Source organism: Anas acuta, chromosome 1 (genome assembly GCF_963932015.1).
Source record: "Anas acuta chromosome 1, bAnaAcu1.1, whole genome shotgun sequence".
NCBI classification, from domain to species: Eukaryota; Metazoa; Chordata; class Aves; order Anseriformes; family Anatidae; genus Anas; species Anas acuta.
The window spans coordinates 172756931-172778944 of record NC_088979.1 but is presented as its reverse complement, the minus strand read 5'-3'; the positions used below and the strand labels follow the sequence as shown (position 1 = coordinate 172778944).

The 22014-nt window shown below is 38.6% G+C and overlaps 1 protein-coding gene across 4 annotated transcripts in view; it reads left to right on the top strand.

The window, feature by feature from the left end:
* The window catches only part of ANO6 (anoctamin 6), a 75293-nt gene that overhangs the window by 43343 nt on the left and 9936 nt on the right, over positions 1-22014 (top strand). For all 4 annotated transcript variants that reach the window (XM_068669362.1, XM_068669361.1, XM_068669360.1 and 1 more), the window contains 13 exons: positions 733-1011; positions 1346-1459; positions 3355-3470; positions 4182-4316; positions 5583-5688; positions 6969-7029; positions 10143-10288; positions 11712-11789; positions 13303-13528; positions 14412-14581; positions 15149-15246; positions 16647-16777; positions 17572-17777. In XM_068669362.1, coding sequence (XP_068525463.1) covers positions 733-1011; positions 1346-1459; positions 3355-3470; positions 4182-4316; positions 5583-5688; positions 6969-7029; positions 10143-10288; positions 11712-11789; positions 13303-13528; positions 14412-14581; positions 15149-15246; positions 16647-16777; positions 17572-17777 — 1866 coding nt within the window. The remainder of the gene's footprint in view (positions 1-732; positions 1012-1345; positions 1460-3354; positions 3471-4181; positions 4317-5582; positions 5689-6968; positions 7030-10142; positions 10289-11711; positions 11790-13302; positions 13529-14411; positions 14582-15148; positions 15247-16646; positions 16778-17571; positions 17778-22014) is intronic.

Below are 22014 nucleotides of genomic sequence, written 5' to 3'. Positions count from 1 at the left end.
CTCCTACAATGTACAACAGCTGCCACAGCTGCTGTCTGCACTGTGAGGGCTGCTCAGCACCCGGGGCAGTGGAGAATCCAGGCAGAATAAAAATGTCACGAAGCCACCTTTCCTTTCTCTCCTTCAGGGCCACAGCTTTAGGCCTAGGTCTGTCAGGGGACAAGCAAGACAGTCACTTACAGTGTTCATTTACTGTTGCTTGGTAATAAAGTGGGCACCTGAAAAGGTCTTTTCGCCCCTTCCTCCCAAGGTGCACCCAAGAGTCCATGACCTCATGGTGTTTGTTTGATTTATGCCATGAGAGCTCTTGCTGCATGTACAAGGAACCAAGGAACCAGTTTGGCTGTTCACATTCATGAGGAAGTAAACCATTTCCTGGCAGCCTGACGTGGCTCTGTAGCTGTACTAACTTTTGGCCGTCTTCCATAATTCAGCAGTCTGGTCTGACTCCCTTCTCTCTCCACCCATTTTCCCTAAAAAACTGGGGGTTCATATTGCCCATCAGCATCCATAGCTGCATGGCCATTCTCTCTGGCGTGCTTCCACCTAAGCTAATGGTATATTCACTAAGATGGACAGTAAATGCAACTTCAAATAGATCATCTGTGAGCCATTGCTAGCTAGCTATGAGCTAGCTATTAGGTCAAGAGAAAGAAAGGTCTGGATAGTTTAATAAGTGTTATGAAAAATGTTTTCATTTTCTTATACACATTTTTAATATTCTTGCATTAGGTTTTGGATGAAAAACTTGTTTTTGTGAAAGTGCATGCACCTTGGGAAGTGCTATGCACATATGCAGAGGTTATGCACATCAAATTGCCTCTGCAGCCCGATGACCTGAAAACCCGAGAGTCAGCATTCAACTGGTTTACTAGTCTCTTCAGAGTGGATGAAAATATCATCAAGCCTGAGCAAGAGTTTTTCACTGCCCCCTTTGAAAAGGAACATTTGTCCAACTTTTATATTCAAGACAAAGACACCTTTTTCAATCCTGCAACTAGAAGCCGAATTGTAAGTCTACAAATATTTCTAGCTTTTAATCTTTTAAAGACAAAAAAAAATATTTTAATCAATTGGTGCAATTACCTTCATGAAATCTTCCTGAAAATTTGGAAATATTTGGGACATTACAGTCCTGTGTTATTTATGAAACAGCCTGTACATCTGTCACTTTTCTGTTCCACCAGAATTTAAATGGGGAAATTTGAATGATTCATCTAGCCAGTGCAATCAAATGTGTCTACACTGCTTACCTTTTCATAACTCGCTTACATCTTGAAACAGGTATCGTTGTGCATGATTACTTTCGCATTGCAAGAGACAAAAAATATTTTGTAAATTTCAGGTTCATTTCATCCTGTCCCGTGTGGAATATGCAACCAAAAACAATGTGAAGAAGTTTGGCATTAACAAATTACTGGACTCTGGAATCTACAAAGCAGCATTTCCCCTTCATGATGTAAGTCCACTTTTGTCACAATGATGTATTTAGAAATAGAAGTCTGCAGCTCGAGAGTTTATGTGTGTTCTTCACACCAAAAAATACAAGCACAATTGCCTGTCTTACTGCTCGACTGTTTTTTCTGTCCACATGGTAGAATATGACATAGTTTGGCTTAAGAGGTTTTTCTCCAAAACACTGTTGGTTAAAAATGTAGCTCCATAACTGAAACATGATATATTTTATTTAAAAGACGTTAATCTTGTATTCTGTTGAAGATGTAGGTCAGTAAAGTGTCTGGCCAAAAGAGGAACCTGGGAGCACTCAAGTGATGTTTTCCCATGATGCACTGTGTCATCACTTCTAAATCAGTTTTAGCAATTTTATTGGTATTCTGTTTTTCAGCATTAAAATCCCTATCAAATAACATTTTAATAGAAATGTAGAATACCATTTTAATAAAGATATAGAATACAAGTCTCATTTTAGGGTGTATGACAGTCTTACACTGTGAGAAGCATTTCCACAGTTCCCAAATATCACAATCCCTGCCACGAAACCCACATTTTTCAAGAGTCCCAGTACAACACCTCAGTAAATGATGTCAGAGTCAAATGTTTAACTGGATTGAATTTCACCTTGCAATAATATGAATTCTGACTTTTGTAGCTACACTTCTAAAGCTTTTTTATTTTTAAAGTATATCATTTAAGCACATGTAAGCAAATTGTACTGAAAAATGTTTTGCATATAAAGACTAACAATACCACAGAAAAAGAAAATGAAGGAGAAAAAAAAAAAAAAGAAATCAGACTTCAGGGTATTTGACAACAAAAACTCGGTGTGATGCTGCAAATGGGATACAGTAAGGAAAGACAGATCTGATTTTGTGCATTGTATCTACACCTCCTCCCCCATTGGAACCACTCTTCCATGTCTGAGGTGTGTTCTGCTGAGAAGAAATGGAGAAAGTGGGAGGTCAGGAATGGGAACTACTCGAGATGTTTCAACTCTATTTAAAATATTCAGGAGGCCTTAAAGGATTTCAAGAAAATCTTTAAGTCAGAATCAAGACAAATCATGTTTCTTGGACGTAACCCAAAGCTTTACGGGATAGAATTAATAACATTCGTGACTATCCATTTTTAAGATTGTCTTTTAAAGATTTAAAACCTTCCTTGCAAGCTATTTCTATCATGGCATGGGGAATTTGGACTCAATATGCCTTATAATTAATGACTGTCTTTTTATACAATTAAAATTATATATCACAGCTACTCTGAAAATCAAAAGTAACTTATATATTTCTAGAAAAGTGACTTTTCTTGCCACATCACAGATACAGAATAGAAAATTCCACTAAATAAAACAACCTTTATTGAAATAGATTTTCCAATAACTTGGTAAAAAACACGAGGATTACCTCTGTGTCAACTCTCTTTTAAATATAAATATAAAACAGAGACTAGAGTCCCTGGATTTATCCTTTGGACTTTCCAGCCATCATTCCAGAACAATATTGTTTTAAAGCAAATTACGTTAACATGTTAGAGCTACTTAAAATCCATTTTAATGAAGTTTCTGTTCTCTAATTAGACTGGATCCTTTTCTGTTTTCTACTACTGAGTGCCAAGACACTGACATGGGCTTAGATTTAAGTTCATGGAGAGTGTCTGTTACTTTCAACCCACATATGTAAAGCTCTTGCTTTAGTATTCAGTGTCTTTCTGACAACCTTCCATCCTGAATCCTCATGCACTCTTAGAGATGCTTACTGAACCTTTTCCTGGCTTGCAGTGACAAAAAGGTTATTACAGGCTTTGGGTTTGTGGCACAGGGTCTGAAGAGATGTGAACTGATCTATGTTCTTTAGATTAATGGTGTCTTCTTCCCACGGTCTTTCTGTTTTGCAGTCTAGTTTTCGGCACCCATCAACAGATCCTGCCTGCCCAAGTGAACGATACCTCCTCTACAGAGAATGGGCTCACCCTAAAAACATTTTCAAGCTGCAACCCCTGGATTTTATCAGGTTAGTGGACATGAGGGAATGGCATGGAGCTGGGACAGGGGAGGGTCAGGCTGGGTGTCAGGGAAAGGTTCTTCACCCAGAGGGTGGTCGGGCACTGGGGCAGGCTGCCCAGGTCAGTGATCATGGCACTGAGCCTGATGGAGTTCAAGAAACTTTTGTACAACAGTCCCAGATATATGGTCTAATTTTTGGGTGGTACTGCGCAGAGCCAGGAGCTGGACTCAATGATCCTTGTGGGTACCATCCAGCTCAGGATATTCTATGATTCAGTGACTCTGTTGTGTGACTAGGGCTTGACTAATGCAGAGGGAGCTAGGAATTTACATGACAGGTCTGGGTTCTGGGTGTCAAAAAGACACAGGCAGGTACATATATACCCGTACCAGCTCATGCATGGAAGCATACTTTGAACTTGGTTTCATTAACTGGTTTCCAGTTCATGAAAAGTCATCCATTTAATTTTTTTCTCTGCAAGGTATGATCTTCCTTTTTTTTTTTTCTATTCTTTCCCTTCTTACCCTCTTATACAAGCATAAAAGTGGTGGTAGAAACACCCAGCTGTAATACTTCTGCAATACCAATGTTCTGACCAGAGGAATGTGACAATAACAGTAGGCACAAAATGTATGAAATGAAGAGTCATTTGAAATTTATTGCTTTTCATTTAAAAACCAACAAATAAACAAAACATTAAACCTTTCTCCTCCACAGGAAATACTACGGAGAGAAAATTGGAATCTATTTTGCTTGGCTGGGCTTTTACACTAATATGCTGATCGTAGCTGCATTTGTAGGAGTTGGCTGCTTTCTGTATGGATGCCTGACAAAAGACAACTGCACATGGAGGTACTTGATCAGGCCTATTTTAATATTACACACAGTTTTGATCCATCCCCTACTGTACAAAGTTTGCAAGACATGGCATAATAAAAGAGACAAAATTAAAGAGCCTGAGAACAACAATGGTTATGGATTTGAAAGTCAAGGTATAAAGTATGAGATAGAAGAGTAATAGATGTCCATGAACCATTAGAGTGCTAGACATCTGAGTTTGTTATTTCAGGATTTTCTTTATATTTTGCACTAGGTTACCACACCTAGTGTAGAAATAAAAAGAAAAGAATGATCATCAGAAGCCAATACAAATTTCTGTAACATCATTTTCAATGTGGGAATCCTTAAAGAATGTATCCAAAGACCATGATAAAACCCCTGAACTTTCTTTCCTCTGTTCTGAGAGAAGAAAACAGGAAGAGCAACAGCACAGGGAGCTTCAGCTGCCCAGGATACGTTGGGAACAGAATCATAGTAATGACACAGATTTCCTCATCAGAATATGGTGAGACTGAATCACGGCACAATGACCAAGGAAAAAACACTTGGGTCATTGTGCCAAATCACGTATAGGACATCACACTGTACAGCCCCACTCAGGAATGGAGTTTACTTTTATAAATCATGCAGAAGAGCTCTTCCAGAGCACCATTCCAGTAGCCACTTTATACAAATTTAGCCTTATTATCATTTAGTTAAATGGTTCATCTCCTTCCCTGGTGTTTGTGTTGCTGATGTATTTACAGAAAGCAATTACATCACCTTTTAGCTTCCACCATACTGCATTAAAGAAGCCAAACTCTTTTGCCACCTCTTATGAGACAGATCTACCATACCCATTTTCCAATTTGAGTCTATTTAGAGGACCACAGGGACTAGGTAGCCGTTTCGGTTCTGCAGCTACTCCTTGCTCCGGTAGGCAACCTTCCTTTTCCTTCTGCCCTTGGGCTTGCAATGATATCCTACCTGAGTGTGCAGCTGTGGGTTTCCTACTGAAGAGCATGAGATCTTTGAAGAGTCATTTTATTTTTAGTGTGAAACATTCTGAGAAATAGTACTGTGTATAAGGGATGGAAGTTATTTTCCCTCCAGGTCATCTACTTTTGAGATGAGGGCTAAAAATGGAAACTGGGATACATTTGTGGGAGTGGGAAGGAGGGGAATTCTTGAGAGCAGATCACTGGTTACTTATTTCTCACTTCCCTGACATTATTGCACTGTCCTTATGTGCACATAAGGACTAAAGAATTTAGAGTGACTGACTAGTTTTGTTTTTAGCCAAGAAGTATGTGATCCCAACATAGGAGGTAATATCATAATGTGCCCTCAGTGTGATAAAGTATGTACCTACTGGAACCTCACCAGCACTTGTGAATCATCCAAGGTAACTACATTTGCAGCTTATAGGCATGCTATTGAACTTTAGTTGCACTTTCCCTAGTACTACATCTAAAACAATGTTGTTCTCCACTAATCTCCTGCATACTACTAGAGCTGTGCAAATACTTGTGCCTTTTGATACAGCAACTGTACTGTAAAAAGTTAAAACAACAATTTAAAAAAAAAAAAAGTCCACTTCTAAAGTGAAAAAATAAATTGTTGTTCTTTTTTTTTTTTTTTATGTCACATAGCCCCCAAATGTTTGATATGGGACTAAAATATTTTTAAATTGAAAATGAAATACTGTGGCTTCATTTTGAGTTTCTTCTTTCCTTTTTGCAAAGCAAAATGAAACAAAACAAACATTCAATCATTGAAGTCTTGATTCAGTAACTGAGTTTATTTTTCTTAGGAAATGTTTAAAGCATGTTTTGACATTTCTAAAGACTCCTTCCTCCCTCCCCAAAGAAGTTAGCTGAGGCTGTGCCTTGAATTTGACCTGAGTTGTCAAGGAGGAGATGAGTACCTGGAGAGGCTGATGTTAGCCATGATGGGAGTTGTGACAGTCATTTCCTGTTAGCCATGACATGACCAAGATCTTCCTCTAAATTTCTGTCTGGGGACTTGCCTTTCTTTCCCCGTTAACTTGTGTCACAAGGCTGGTGTTAGCCTTTTGTCATTCCTTCTATAGATTCTGTCACTCCAAAGTGGCAATTTTTCAGCTGTTCATTAAAAATATTTTGCCCGGCCATAATGAACAGCATTGCTTGAGCGCACTTACAGGGCAAAAGAAAGAAAATACGGAAAAAGATATGATGGAAATAAAAGGCAAATTGTCAGCACAGAGGTATCTCATTAGAATGTGTTTTTACTAACTAGCTTGACTTGTTGTCATCTCACTCATGCAAAGAAGATGTGTCCATTGCCTTTTTGTGTCTGTATTAAAAATACATAGCTGTATGTTGAGCTCCCAAACCAGAAGCACTGTTTTCCTCTTCCTATGCAACTGATGGAAGGAAGTCTGATAGCACACTGTTTTACTATCCTCTTGCTGTATATTTGGCTTATACTTTTAATTCCAGGCTTTGCATTTAATTTCCTTAGTTTACTGGAGAGTACATTGACAGAAATTGAGGAAACACTACCAAGATTGTTTATTAAACTACACAAAAGCTAAAAATCAACTTGTTCAGTAAGCAGCTTCAGTTCTGGGTCAGTGTAGAAGAAAATACTAGTCAACTATATTTCAAGCCTTTTTTTCTTTTTTCTTCTTTTTTTTTCCAGAAACTCTGTATATTTGATAGCTTTGGAACCCTGGTGTTTGCAGTATTTATGGGAATATGGGGTAAGTCAATTTCAACAACAGTGGTTTGTCATCTAATTTTGGCCAAACCTACAGCATCAGCCAAGAAAATGTAGATAAATTTACAACTACTTCATTTTCTAACACTCAGCAACTCACCAGTAGGTAGTTCAGCAGAAGATATATATGTTCACAATACCTCTTTTTAGCATCACAAGAAAACAACAAATAGTAGAACTTAAATATTGGTCTTCTGAGTCTGTTTTGTTTGGTTTGACTTGGAGAATAGTCTGAGAGAAGTGATTAGAGGTGCCTCATGTTCATCCAGCAGGAGCCATGCGCTTAAGTACATCTGGTAAAGGAGCTGTTTTTCTCCAAAGAGACTTGGAGCTGCCTATGCCTATTACACCGCACTGAAAAATAGTCTTTTATTGTATTTCCCAGACATTTTCCTCCTGTCTTCATTTAAGAAACTGATTTTATAAAAATGTAGTAGTTGCAAGCACTAGAGATACCTTTTTTTCTGAGAAAATGTATCTGAAACCTGAATGTTTCCTGTGAGTGAAACCACTTGGTACTGCATTCAAGGGATTAGTCAAGGTTTATTTTCACATACTGGGTTTTGTTTGTTCATATCAGCAACTTTGTTAACTGCCTTTTATTGCACTGTCTGATCCAGAAATTGCCAAAGTAAGTTAATGTTAGGTCTGTGTATGTTAGGTGTGTGCTTTCTTTGTGAAATACATTACATCTTTATTTTCCTGTGACGACTTAACGTTCTTTAAAATAGTTATATCTTTAAATAATTTTAAAATGAAAGGTATCACTTCAAGATTTCTTTCAAAATATATGTGAAAATCAACTTTCACCTAAATTTAAAATAAAATAAAAATCTAGAATGTAATCTTCTGTCTATTGTAATTTTCTGTCATCTGAGTAGTTAATTTATTTGTAATTTGCTTTTTAATTAAAAATTGTGTTTCCTATTTGGAAGAATGACTACAAGAGTAATAATTGCAAAGCTAAGCTGCTTGGTTATAGTGATGGTTGCAAGGTCTATTAGTATTCTCATCCTAAGTCCACTGTATAAAGAGGTGAATTGTATTACAGTAATTTGGTCAAAATTGTACTGAATCCAAATGACCCAGGGTCCTGGTGCAATTCCAGCCGTAATTTCCTTTGCTCTAATACATTTGTAGACCTCCTGGTCCAAAATAATTAAAAGACTATTAGATTTTGAGATATATTATTGCATCATTAACACCAATACACTTTTTAAGTTGATTTTTGTTTTTAATAATCCCTTCAAAGATCTTAAAGCACCATAAAACATCAGGGAATTTGGCGTCAGGAATTAACTCCCTGTACATTAAAGCTCTGGATGAGTACTTCTGCCAGCTCTCCCATGACAGCACAAGCAGATTGGCAAAGCTCCTGAACAAGGAGCAGCTTCCACTTCACTTGCTGCCATCACTGGAGACCCTTCCTGAGTGAGATCAGTTGCACAAACAGACGTTCTCCAAAATACTGGTTCAAAATAAAAGAAAAAGCGTCAAATACAGCAGCAGCAGCTCCTTCCCTGTTCAGAAAGATGCAACTTGGCTGCTGGGGTACTTTGGCTAATAGAAGGTGTTTTTGTACCGGGGCTGTAGGAGCTGCCCATGTGTTATGAGCCCTCCTTTTGCCGTTACCACAGGTGGGGTCCCTGCACTCCTGCCCTCCCCAGCAACAGCTGGATTTACAGCTGGAGCAAATCAGGGCAGCACGAAGTTTCCTGTGAGTGGGCTGGGGCCCCAGCCAGCATTCAGAAGTTCCTATAAGAAGTTCTGCTTGCTCTGCAGGCAGAGGCAGATGTGACCCTCTGGCTGACTGCTTGGAGCAGTCTTTGTGTTTGTAAGCATGAGGTAGCAAAGAAATCCTTGTGAAAGAGGCTCCTGAGTAATCAGGGTGGGAGGATTTCCTGAGGTTTGGCCTGTATGCAGATGGCAAGGTCATCTTGCAATTCAGCCCATAGAGTTTACTGATTTTTAAATGCTTCAGTCTGGGATTTATTGACCACACCTGATTTTCGAATTGACCTTTAATATTCGGACATGTAACTGCATGCCATCGATGTTTCATCATTCAGGATGAGGTGCCAAACCTAGAAAAAGAAACAACAATAAAAAAATTAGGGGTTAATTACTTCCAGATAATGGGAGGAATGAGAGAAGTGGTGAGGGATGCTCACTCCTCCTGGAGGCAGTGCTGCAGAGCCATTAAATCTGAGGATGTGCTGTTGTCAGTAGTAAAGCATCCCCTTGCTCTGGGGAGCATTGCCCTGACACCCATGTCCTGAGCCTTCAGCTTTCGCAGTTGGGTCTGTCATTGCCACTGCTGCCAGACCTGTCTGCACCACATCTCAGGCTGAGATAATGAGTTTGGCTGGACTAATGTCTTCTGAGCACCACTTAGGCATCTGTGTACCTGATCCTCTTAGTGCTTCCAGCCCCAGGAGCACAGTCCAGGGAAGCACCTGCCCTAACCCAGCTTCAAAGCTCCATGCCAAGTGAAAAGAGTTGCCTCAGATTCATGTTAGCAGAGGAAGAAATTTGTGTTTAAGCAGTTTTGCCTGAACTAGCATCATTGGTTGATGTAGTCAGTGAGCAGATCATTTGTGCACACAAGAATTGCAGATTGAACAAACACAAGCTTTTACCTGTGGCAGTTTTTGGCATATTGAGGTTTTCTTTTTGAGAAATCCAGCACTCTCCAGCATTTTCTCTTCACCTATCCAAACAGCTTGCTTTCTTATGTATCCCATGATCAACTTTTTCAAAAACCTTCAGTAATATGAAATCCAAAGTGTTTTTATTCTGGCTTTAGGCAGAAAGCAAATAAATGTATGTGAGTTCTTTAGCATGTGCTTGCAATAGCACTTATTCCAGGTTTCTCTTATTAGAGTACCTAAATATCCAAAGCAGTAATTCCATAAGGAAGCAGGACCAGTTATTTTCTTCCCCACAGGTACTTGGCACCATCACACTAGTCAATAAGGGTTTTGCTCCATGTCTGTGGAAAATTTATGGAAATCTGAGCCACATGTTATAGCCCAGAGGTTCAGTGTCCAGCGATCACCAGCATGATATTGCTCTCTTTGTTTGTCTTCTGGACAGTTACTTTGTTTTTGGAGTTTTGGAAACGAAGGCAAGCTGAACTGGAGTATGAATGGGACACGGTTGAATATTTAGAGCAAGAAGAACAAGTTCGCCCCGAATACGAAGCTCAATGCACTCATGTGGTAATGAATGAAATCACACAGGTAAGGAATATTTTGGTAACCAGTCACAGCTACTGCAATAGGCATGTTTTGAGAGTGTGCTATGAAAATGATGAATCTGGACTGGAGCTGTATAAGATGATTTATGGAGAGCTGATAAGCTGGCCTGAGAACAGTGAGCGTATAAATTCCAGATGTGTGGAAAGGAATTAGTACCTGACTCTAGGCACCTTGTAGGTGCTTGTTGGAGGAGCTAGTGAGGCTCCTGTGTCATTAATGAACAGAAGTAGGCATTGTACCTAGCTTAGGAGACTAACTATACCTTATTAAATGCCCAAATCAAAGATTCTGTGCTGCTGCAAGAGGCCAAGATCACAGAGCACTTGCTATCTTTAACTAAGAATACATCAGGAAAAAAGGATGAAATGGAGCAAAGGATGTTACGTTACATATAAAGACAAGACTTTCTTTTTTTTAACCAAATATATTTCTATATACGTAAATAAGTATTGTTGCCAAGTGCAGGTGGATGCAATTACAATAATAACAGCAAACTCATGAGGACAAGGGTAATCCTCAATTCAATGCAGTAGGATTCATATCTATGAGGATCTTAGTTTAGATTTCTATTTATTATACATTTTGAGTAGCTTCAGCTTCTGTAGCTCACTCCAGCTCAGCTTCACTTTTTATTGTTCCCTGTCAATATATTACTCTGGTATTTATCAGATCATTTTCATTGCTTTCACATTCCATCCACATTACACTAATGTTTATTAGAGGGCACTTGAAAAGTTTCAAAATTAACTGGCATGGTTGAAACTATCCAATATAGTTCTTCTTTTTATATCTTGTACTACAAAAAAAAATATGATTCTATTTAAAAGCTTATAAACCTATGCCACTTTTAATATATAAAGTCTCAGCTAGAAAGTTCTTTTCAGACAGTTCAAAAAGTGATGAATATGCTAAAAGATAATGGTTTTTCTCTTCAGAGATCCTATAGAGACTCAGTGATTTTTCACACCACCACACTGAAGTAGACATTTTCCTTTGAGAAATATAAAGATCGAGAACCAAAATTTTAGTGCATGCTAATTTCAGCCCATGAAGTTTGAAGGCCACTGGTGTGGATACCATGGCTAGCCAAGAAGGATGGGTCCATTCAAAAGGACTATTCAGCCAGGCATAGCTGAAGTCAGTACGAGCTGAGCACGCACAGCCTCTATGGAAGTCATTTTTGTCTTAGAATGGACAGTAAAAAGAGATACCTGTAATCAGGTAAGACTTTTGAAATCATGAATAAGTGTGAGTTCCCAGGATAACAAAGCAGGAAAGGAAAAAAAGCCTGGGATTTCTTTTCTTTTTTTCTACCCTCAGTATCACAAAGGGCTAATTAGAGTAAAGAAGAAGATACGAAGAAAAGATTGGGTGCATCCTTGATCTGTTTCTGAATCTTTTACAGCAAGAAGAACATGTGCCATACACTGCCTGTGGGAAGTGCATACGTATGACTTTCTGTGCAAGTGCAGTCTTCTTCTGGGTAAAGTTCTCCTTTTATTCTTTTACCTCATGAATTCACTTCTTCAGTAAATGTCTAAATGTCTTAAAAAAAAAAATCCTCTTAGCCTGAAAAAAAAAAGGTATCAAAAGAATAGGATCAGTTGGATTTCCATCTGTTGCATAAAACAAGACCATAAAGTGTGGACCCACATGGACAAGGTGGTTGTAGTTACCATTAGCATACAGTCAACAGAAAATATGTATCAAAATATCCCACAGCTGTAGCTTGTGAATGCTGTACATTGTTTTTTCCCTCATTACTTTAAGATAAATATCTTTGTTTTTGTGGGGGGAGTAGTGGCAAGGTTTTTTTTTTGTATGCTGTCCCTGTCGGTGTCCATCCTACTTGCTCCAGCCATTTGGTTTGGTGTTGTGCCTCACAGCACTGAACCTTTCAGGTTTTTTGTTTCACTTAGAAGAGCAAAGCTGGAAGATCTTTAATCTTCCAGAGCTGCTGCTTTAATTAAAACTAAAACTTGAAAGAAATCCAATCACCCATGAAAAAATAGATAACACGGTGAGCATGTCCAGAGAGGTTGTTGCCTTGAAAAGCTCAGTGTTTTAGCAAGATGCATGTTCTCCTCGCCTGTAGCACAAGCAGCAGCTGGGAAAGAACTCGTCCTAGATAACACGAGACATGGCAGCACCAAGACAGTGGTGGCTGGCAGCCTGGGGGAGCCTCTTTTAACACAGCTGAAACACCAAGAGAAGACTGGCTTGCTGTTGGGTTTAAATAAGCTTCAGGACTTCAGGCTGAAAGGAAGAGATTTGATCTAGTTTTGTCATTGTGTTACTGTACTCTCTTATTATGTGCCGGGAGTGTGGAAGTAGGCAAATTGATGGCATTTTGCAGCAAGGATAGTAAGTAAAAGACTCCCAGCTCCTAGGATCTTAATTTGAATAATAGCTAGAGAACTAGCAAGAAAGAAAAGTAGGAAGGGAAGAGATAGCAAGTAATGTGGGGTGCCTGGAACAAGATTACAACTCTTGCAGATCACATCACTTGGCTTAAAATGTGTCTGTTTCTTTGATGGGTCTGTAGTCTAAAATATTTTCAGGTGTAAGTGCAGCTACAGCTCCCTCCATGGTCAGGACAGACCTGCTAACACATTTACCATCCTGACAATTGCCCGGTGTCAAGAGAGGGAGATTTCTTCCTAACTCCTGGAGCCATTGCAGGCCTTGAGGCATTAGATTTGATTACGCATCTCATTATCTTATCTCGCATGGCAACAAGGCTTGTTATTAGTCATAAAACAGACCGTCTCTTTTTGTTCCTGCAGATTGACTGTGCTACATGAAAAATGCTTTTTTTATGGATTCTAGATTTATTGCCTTCTATTTTATTTGAGACTCCTCTTGCACTCATCTTGTGTGATGGAATAAAAGGCACATAATCACTTTCTTTTGCCTATTGTAAAATGTGTTTCAAACTAACTTTTCCCCAAAGCCAGTGGTTCAACATTAACATATTTCTTACATTCTCTTGGCAGATTCTTCTGATTATTGCTTCGGTTATTGGAATCATTGTCTACAGGCTCTCTGTTTTCCTGGTATTTTCTGCCACTTTGTCAAGGCACATTAATGGCACACAAGCAATCCACAAGTACCTGACTCCACAGACAGCCACCTCAGTAACTGCCTCACTCATCAGCTTCGTAGTCATTATGGTTCTCAACATCATCTATGAAAAAGTAGCAATCCTGATTACTGACTTCGGTATGTCTCTTCTATGACTTGGATTGAAACTTTGGCTAAAATAACAGGCAAAAAAAAAAAAAAACATTTATATGTAAAGGAAGAACACCAGTGAATGAATACCTCTACCATGTATTTCAGAATTTTCCCACCAAATCACACAATGCCATATAGAATTTTTCAAATACAGATTTTCTCAGTATCAAAGGAATATGATATTCTGCTCTTTGCCTGAAAACTCCTTGTATAGCCAACATGAAAGATGAAAGATGCTTGTAAAACAGACAAAGCAAAGAAAATTACTATAATAACCAAGCTTTATGAAAACAGATCAGTAACGCATAACACATTCGATTACATTAGCTTTTGTTTATGAGGAGAATAGCTATTTTCTTGTAAATAAATGAAATAGGGTCACTGTTCCAAAGCTAGATACTATTCCCTTGTTATTAAATAGATAAACAGTAACAAATATTATTATTCTTTATATCCAGGCCATCAGCATTAAAGTAGCTATTTACTTCAGATGTGTGAAGTAGTGTGGTGTTTTAATATAGTTTCATTTAATACTGTTTCATCAGTTCAAAGTGTTACATTTGCATCTTTCCCAAGTGTGCTGGATTTGGAAGAGTCTTTTCCTGAGTTATTAGAATTTTTACTTGCTCTTTTTCTTTATCATCCAGGAACAAATTCTTTCATTTTTACAACCCATATAGTTTTAGAATTAACATAACAGGTACAGTATACATAGGGATTATATACAATCTAATTCGTAATGCTCTCAGTTTTATTAAGGAATACAGGGTACGCACATACATTTCCAGCTGAGGATCCAAAGCAGCTTGTAGGTAACTTTTTATTATTATTATTGTTTATTTATTTATTTATTTATTTTTAATTGCAGAGCTTCCAAGGACACAGACCGATTATGAAAACAGTCTGACCACAAAGATGTTCTTGTTCCAGTTTGTCAACTACTATTCTTCATGCTTCTACATAGCCTTCTTTAAGGGTAAATTTGTAGGTCACCCTGGAAATCCTGTCTATTGGCTAGGAAAGTATCGCAATGAAGAGGTAAGAATATATCGTTGTGCTTGCTTTTAAAAACACGAGTTTTTAGTCCTCATATTCTTCTACACTTTGAATTGTTTAATGTGGTAGTATGTATTTAACATGAAGGTTCAAAAAGTGACTGCTTCCCAAGTCACTTGCCTCCTTAGTATAAATAACAATGATTCAAGACCAGCTGGGCTTAGAAACATATTATTTTTACCCAGAGAAGCTCATTTTCCTCTGGTCAAATTATCTATGAGTCAGCACATAGGGGAACAGGAGTACATGCAGAAACAACAGTAGATGCACTCCTGTTCTGATCCTCACCTGATGACAGTGCAGTACAAAGCTGAATGGCTTCACATGGTATTTCATGCTTTCAGTAGTGTCCTGTCAACCCATCACATGTGAACATATTTGGAATTGGCTTTTATCTTAATTACTGGAAAGGTTTGCCTAAATAGTCTTTCTGTATAGCTTAAAGAAATGTTATCACAATAAAATAGGAATTCATAATTTTAAATGCTTCATTCATGCCTGAAATGTTTCCCAACTGCATTTTTTTTTCATGTCTCTCCAAAACTTTAGTGTGATCCAGGTGGATGTCTCCTTGAACTCACAACTCAGCTTGCCATCATAGTAGGAGGTAAAGCAATCTGGAACAACATTCAAGAAGTGCTTCTTCCGTAAGTTCAAACTATTAAGGAATCTGCTCTTTCATATTTGAAAGATGCTGCTTTTACTTGATGTGTTCAGGCATTTGGCCACTAAATTTGAAGGGAGCATATTGTATTCTGAAAGAACAAGACTAGTCTTTTGGGGCCTTTTTAGACAGTTTGGATATTTTCGCTCTGGTAGTTTTGAGCTCCTGTCTCTGTCATTTTGACTGATTTTAGTTCTAATCAGAAGTGCTTCCCTCCTCTGCAGATCAGACTTAATATGTTTCAGGCTGGATACTCAAAACTGAGGCAACAGAAGTGATGAAAATATTGAACTAAGTACAGTTGCTTAATATTGAATGGAATGACTTGTTATACATTTAAAAATTATGCATACTTTACTAATTTAACTCATTTAGTTTTATAGTTAGGTTTGAATTTCATAGTCCATATATATTCTCTCTTAGAGTCGCAGATCTTTGGAAGGTCATGTTTAATGTAAACAAGCAGCAAAGATAAAAGATCTTCTCTAGATGAAAATACTATCCAGGTCTCTGTTCCAGCTCCCAGGACTAGTTGTTTATTTTATGTTGATCAGTCACTATTTATATCACTTGGAGTAGGGAACTCCCAGTTTGTTTATGCCCTCCTGAATGCCATAAACACCAGACCACAACATCGTATACCCTCTGGTTGCAGTTCTTCCAAGCCCTTTTGCTGCACAGCAAAGGGACTTCAAAGCATATCATAAATACTGTGTAGGGTTGAGACTAGGGCGCTTTGCTGAGTTACAGTTTCTCCATACCCAAATGCTCCATATATGCTTATATTTTTTTGAATGTAGTCTATTGATCACTGAAAATGCCTACATACAGTTCACCAGATTTCTTAAATTTGCATGTAAGCCATTTCAGTCCCAGGGAAAGTAACAGCAGATAATCCAGGCACAAGAAAGTCATTGGGTGTAGTCTTTAACACTGTCGCCCACAAAATCCTCACAGACAAACTGTTGATGTACAGGATGAGCAGACAGTGAGGTAGGGGAAGTCTAACCAGAGGTCTACATTTAACTTCACTTTCTGCTACCCTGAATTTTACATGGTCATTCACTTGTACAACATAAGTATAAACCACTACAATTCTAATTTGTCACCCTCATACATTGTGGTTACATATAACTACAACCAGGATAAGACAACAGAAAATTATACTCATGTTTGAAGGAAGTTTTCAGTAATTCAAGAATAAATGAAAATCAATGTTCAAAGCTATAACAGCACAAAAGCCTTTTTTTTCTCTCTTTTCTTTCTCTCTCTCTCTCTTTTTCTTTTTTTTTTTTTTTTTTTTTTTTTTTTTTTTTTTTGCATTTACTCAACTTTGTAGGCTATTTTACCAATTTTAGTTGTCTTTTTCCCTCTGACTGACAGTTGGGTTAAGAATTTAATTGGAAGATACTGTGCAGATGCTAGATCAGAAAAGATTGTTCCACGCTGGGAACACGACTACCACCTGCAGCCCATTGGAAAACTTGGATTATTTTACGAGTATCTTGAAATGGGTAAGTATTCAGTTCCAATTTCTTATCTATTCTGGACACAAATATGCTCTGAAGAAAATTTTCATACAAGCAACACTTAATACATTTAAAGACAGAGGAGGTATCAAGTTTTTAGAGAACAAAGACAAGTTTTGATTTGCTATTATAACTTTGCAAGTTTTTATTAAGCAGCTATGGCTTAATTCGACTTATAGCTAAGAAACAGAGCAAGTGATTGCATAAGGAGGTGCACTGCTGCTTCTTTGCCCCATTGTCCAAGAAACATGTCCAGAAGCCAGAACACTGCCACCTTCTAACATAGTAGCAGCAGATTCCTGTATCGGCCTGCTGGGTCTGCAGTCACTTACATGTTGCTGGTTTCTTGGTTACTGGCAGTACTCTGGTTTGTTTGCCACCATCCGTCCTGCAACAGAATTGCAGCACGTTTGTCACAGCACCCAGACACCCATAACATCATTTGTTAGCACAGGCTGTGCAACATTGCACTGAGACACCTGGTCATTAGATTTCCAAGTCTACACAGTGAAGACATGGGAAATTAATGGCTGTTTAAATTCCCCTAACAGTTCCTCCCGATGTGTTGTGAGATTTAACATTTTCCTGCCCCCTCTACCTAGCAGGTTTTCCAGTACTGTTGTGCTCATATATTCTCATGCATACATTGGCTGAACATAAGATTTGTTAGGAACTCTACTACTCTTCCTCACAGTGTGAGTAAATGAACTGTATATACTCGTATATGTTTATCTCCTGTAAATGAAAGCATCTGTGTTTGTGACCTCTCCCTTTGGCAGTCATACAGTTTGGCTTTGTCACCCTGTTTGTGGCATCATTCCCCTTGGCTCCCCTTCTGGCTCTTTTTAACAACATGTTGGAAATCCGGCTGGATGCATGGAAGCTGACGACCCAGTTCAGACGCATGGTGCCACAGAAGGCACAAGACATCGGCGCGTGGCAGCCCATCATGCAAGGCATAGCCATCCTGGCTGTGGTGACCAATGTAAGTACTGGGCCAGCAGTTACCAAAGGTAAAACACCTTCACTGCAAGTGTTACATCCAGATGTGGGAATGCTGTGTGTATCCATGTGTGTCATGCCAAAGTGACCACAGGTGAAGTACATCAATGATCCCAAATGAATTACAAGCTTCAGACTTTAGCTCCTGTGAATTAGGCTTTTAGTTATTATTCAGATGTTTTGGAAATATAGCTACTGTATAAAGTATTAGCCTCAATAAAAGAAATATTTAGTGTTGCTAGAAGATCCATTAAAAAAAATATATATTACATATGAAGATGCACATCTTTCCTAAAATTATACCACATAAAAGTACTTTTGGAGAATCTACAACAAAATGTATTAATTTAAAAAAACAAATTGTTGGAATTTAGCTAAGTTGTGACTGATTGTTGTTTCCATCTGTTACAATTCTTATGGTCATGCCATCATAGTTGAGTTTGGCTTTGAGAAATTTTGCACGTAAAGCAGCAATTCAGCTTCTTCTTGATGTATTTAAAAATATGATGTATGCTCAAAATTGCAACACTTACTTTTTGAGATGGGGATGCATTTTCTGAGAATTTGCAAATTAATCCATTTTTCATTTGAAGTTCAAATTAATTTTGATAAAGATTTCTTTAAAATATTTAGATTTTTTCCTCATGAATATGCTATTAAGAATGAAATTCAGACATTTCAAAGTTCCTATATTGCTAATTCACCAAGATCTTGTACAGGAGGCTGCATTGTGAGCAGCCTGATTATTGTGATCCAATAATCCATTGGATTTTACCAAGTTGAGTTGTTTAATTATTTATTATTAAACAGTAGCTAATATGCATTAGGTTTCTAAATTTCCACTATTGCCCTAAATTTCCACTGTTACCCTCAAAAGAGCAGTGACCACTCTTTTCCTCTGCTAGTAATTATCTGTAGTTAGCAGACTTTTTCAGAAAGACCAACATTTTCTAATCTTGCCACTGAGATTAGGGATTCATTCTGACACACCCAGAGATGGCCACTTCCCCCAGGACCTTCTCCTTGCACCTTATTACACTCACTAGGAGTTTCTGGAGAAACCAGTAAAGTCTGAAGATGGAGTTCACCTCCGCCTAAGCTGCCACAGGAGTCTCTGCCTGTTTTGAGGATGGCGGAATTTGGGTAAGAAGAAGGAGATGGAAATTAACACTCTACCATAGATAGTTAGCGGATTCATTTCACAGAAAAGAGCAGGTATTCAGTTATTTGAAGGCTTCTCAAAATGGCTATAATTCCTTTCTAAAATTTTATCTCACACTACAGAAATTTAGCAGGTATGATAAACATAGATAGGATATAGAGTGGAGTCTCAGGACAACCATAGAAGCAGAGAAATGAACATGGAGAAGTATTGGAAGTAAAAAAGAAAGGAAGGGAAAATGGAGGATTTCCATGAGGATGGAAAATTTACAAGAGAATCCAGGAGACAGAGAACAAACCAGAGTATATGCTCCAACGGTTACACACAGATCTACTGAGGCAAATCAAACATAAATCCAGATGTTGTGTAGGCATGTGAAACATCCAAGGCGTATCAGTAAATGTGATGTTAAAATTTAAAATAAAAATGGTGCATCTTTGGTAACACATGTTCAGATTGATAGAAATGTCAGGTTATACCGGAGATACTTTGGGGCTCTTTTGTTTTAGTGCTTGTGTAAAAAAAAAATAAATGACAGCTTTCCTGGCAAATCAGGGAGATTGTGTAAATTCCCAGATGCAGCATAGCTGTAGCAATATAGAGGCAAAATTACTGGTGCATTAATGTCCTCTTTTGAACTATGCTGCTACAAAACTTGTAAAATAAAAGATGAAAGATGTCTCTGGTGCCCTAGAAGAAAAACAAGTATGTTATGCTATTGGATAAGCCAACTGTCTTTCCTCATCAATCCATCTGGGGTTTGTGATACCACTATGAATTAAAAAGTTAGGTATACATCTTAAAATTATTCTAAAATATTGTAATGTGTACCTTAGTCACAGTCCCTATGATATTCAGGGTAGAGTTGCCTTGGTGGCCTTAGTGTGACTCAGGTGTGTTAGGAATGTACACATGCCCCTGCTGTACCTTCTGCAGAAAAGTGGCCCAACAATACTTCTGTGTGTCTGTCACTACCCATTCACGGCCTGTCTGAGGCTAATTGGAGCTTTACAACATTTTCACTCCAAATTCCTCCTGATGTGCTACACCACTCAAGAGACATAACTGAAAACTCAAAGCTCTCAATGTACAGAAGTGCATACACAGCTCAGTTTTGCCCTCTGTGCTCCTTGCCTGGCACTCAGTCCCACTGCGTATGAGACTGCTAACAGTATACATGCCTCTTTTCGTAACCCTGTTTGGAGATCTCATGGTCAGATGAAGTTAATCTTAGTAGGAGCATAGTGCCCCCGCCACTGACATCAGGCAGGTTGGTAGCGTGCAAGGGCATAGCACCAGAGGAGCCATGCTCAGAAGTCCCTGTTACAGGTGCTGTAAGGATCTCAAACAGATCAGTATTTCTTCTGAGCAAAGTGTGGGCTCTAAAGCCAAATACTAGAAGCAGTTTTCTGCCTTTAAGTATGTTTTTTTCTTGTTTGACATCTGGGATGTAGTGCAGGCCATCAGTCTTGCCTGTGCCATCTCTTTGCCATCCCCATTTTCTCTTAGTACTGTTTCTTTTCTATGTGACTGTTACAGATTATTAGACGTGTATTGTATCATCCTCTCCTTCATGCATTGCCTTTGTAACACCTGTGAGTAGCTTGCAGGAAACTTTTGCACAAAACTGTCTGTTTTGAGACTTGCCACTCAGGCACTGGACTTGCTATTGCATGATATCAAAGCATCTGTTCTTGATTTGTAGACTGATTTTAATTAGCTATGGTATAAATGGAAAACTGTGCATGATATAGCTTGGGAAGTAGAGAATGTGCTATTTGTTTGTAGTTCTCCAGTACAATACACTACAATGCAGCCCATAATTCAGGAGGAAAAAAGCTTTTCCTTTGAGAGGATGCCGTAGGATTAGCTTTCGTATTTCTGTCCATGTAGCACTCTGCAACACATCTGGAGATCATTCTGAGAGAGGGAGGAGAATGAGACAGGGCTCAGATTTATGGTGATGAGAGACCTGGGGCCTTGAAAAAAAAAATCAGTAAGAGCAAACATTAAGTTGTATAAATACTGTGTTCCAGAATCTTGTTGAATGATACATAGAAGCTGCATCGAACCCATTCAGTACAAACAGAAAAGGATGGGTTTTGCCGTATTGTTCAGTTGCTTTTAGTTCTTTTATGATATGAATGGATATAAATCTTACAGGATAATGAACAATAAGAAATTGTATTTAACTAAAACTTTCTGTGCTTATACTTCAGTTAAAAACAATGTAATTTAGGTGTGAGGTCTTCTTCCTGAAACTGCAAGACACAGTAATATATATTCCTTGTCAGCCAAAACCACCTACACTGCATGTAAATATAAACAACACATAATTTTCACTTCATTGCACACTGGCATGTATTGCTTAAAAACAGTTTTTAAAAGTGTATGCCACCTACATTTGATTCAAGCTAGAACACAGTACAAAAAATCATTTTTTTAAGTACTGATCCTTGAGAACTTAAACACTTTTAGGATGCCTCTCTTTTCTTCCTCATCAGCCAAATTAACTTTCTCTCAACTGAACTAAATTGCAACAATATTCTGGAGATGAAAAGGGAGATTTTGGACCACAGTCTCATGCTTAAGTCTTGTTTCTGCAACTTTTGCCTTAACTGCAGTTTTGCTTGGCAGGTGCCTCACAGTGAGCCAGCTGGAAAGGTAAGGCACTAGGACAGCCCTAAGCATTTGGTTGTGGGGCTGCAGGAGGTGAGGCAGGTCCAACTCCTTGCCCTACCTCTTCTTTTCCCCTTGTTGCTGTCTCCTGGTGCTGCCACAAACCATGGTGAAGCGGATCAAGGGGTGGATCCATCTGGGTTTCCCAGCCAGCCTGTGCCATACTTCACAGCTGCCCAAACACGGGGCATGAGCAACCTGCTAGGGGCAGAGGCAGGAGGGGTGGCAGCGGCTCTAGCTAGCACTGCCACCAGAGCGCTGTCTAAGGAATTGTGTTTGCAGGTATTTTCACCCTTTACCCCCTCCCCACCCCGCACTGATTCTTGCTGTTCACATTGTGAGGTATTTTTGCCCCTGCCATAGGATTGAAGACTGCTCC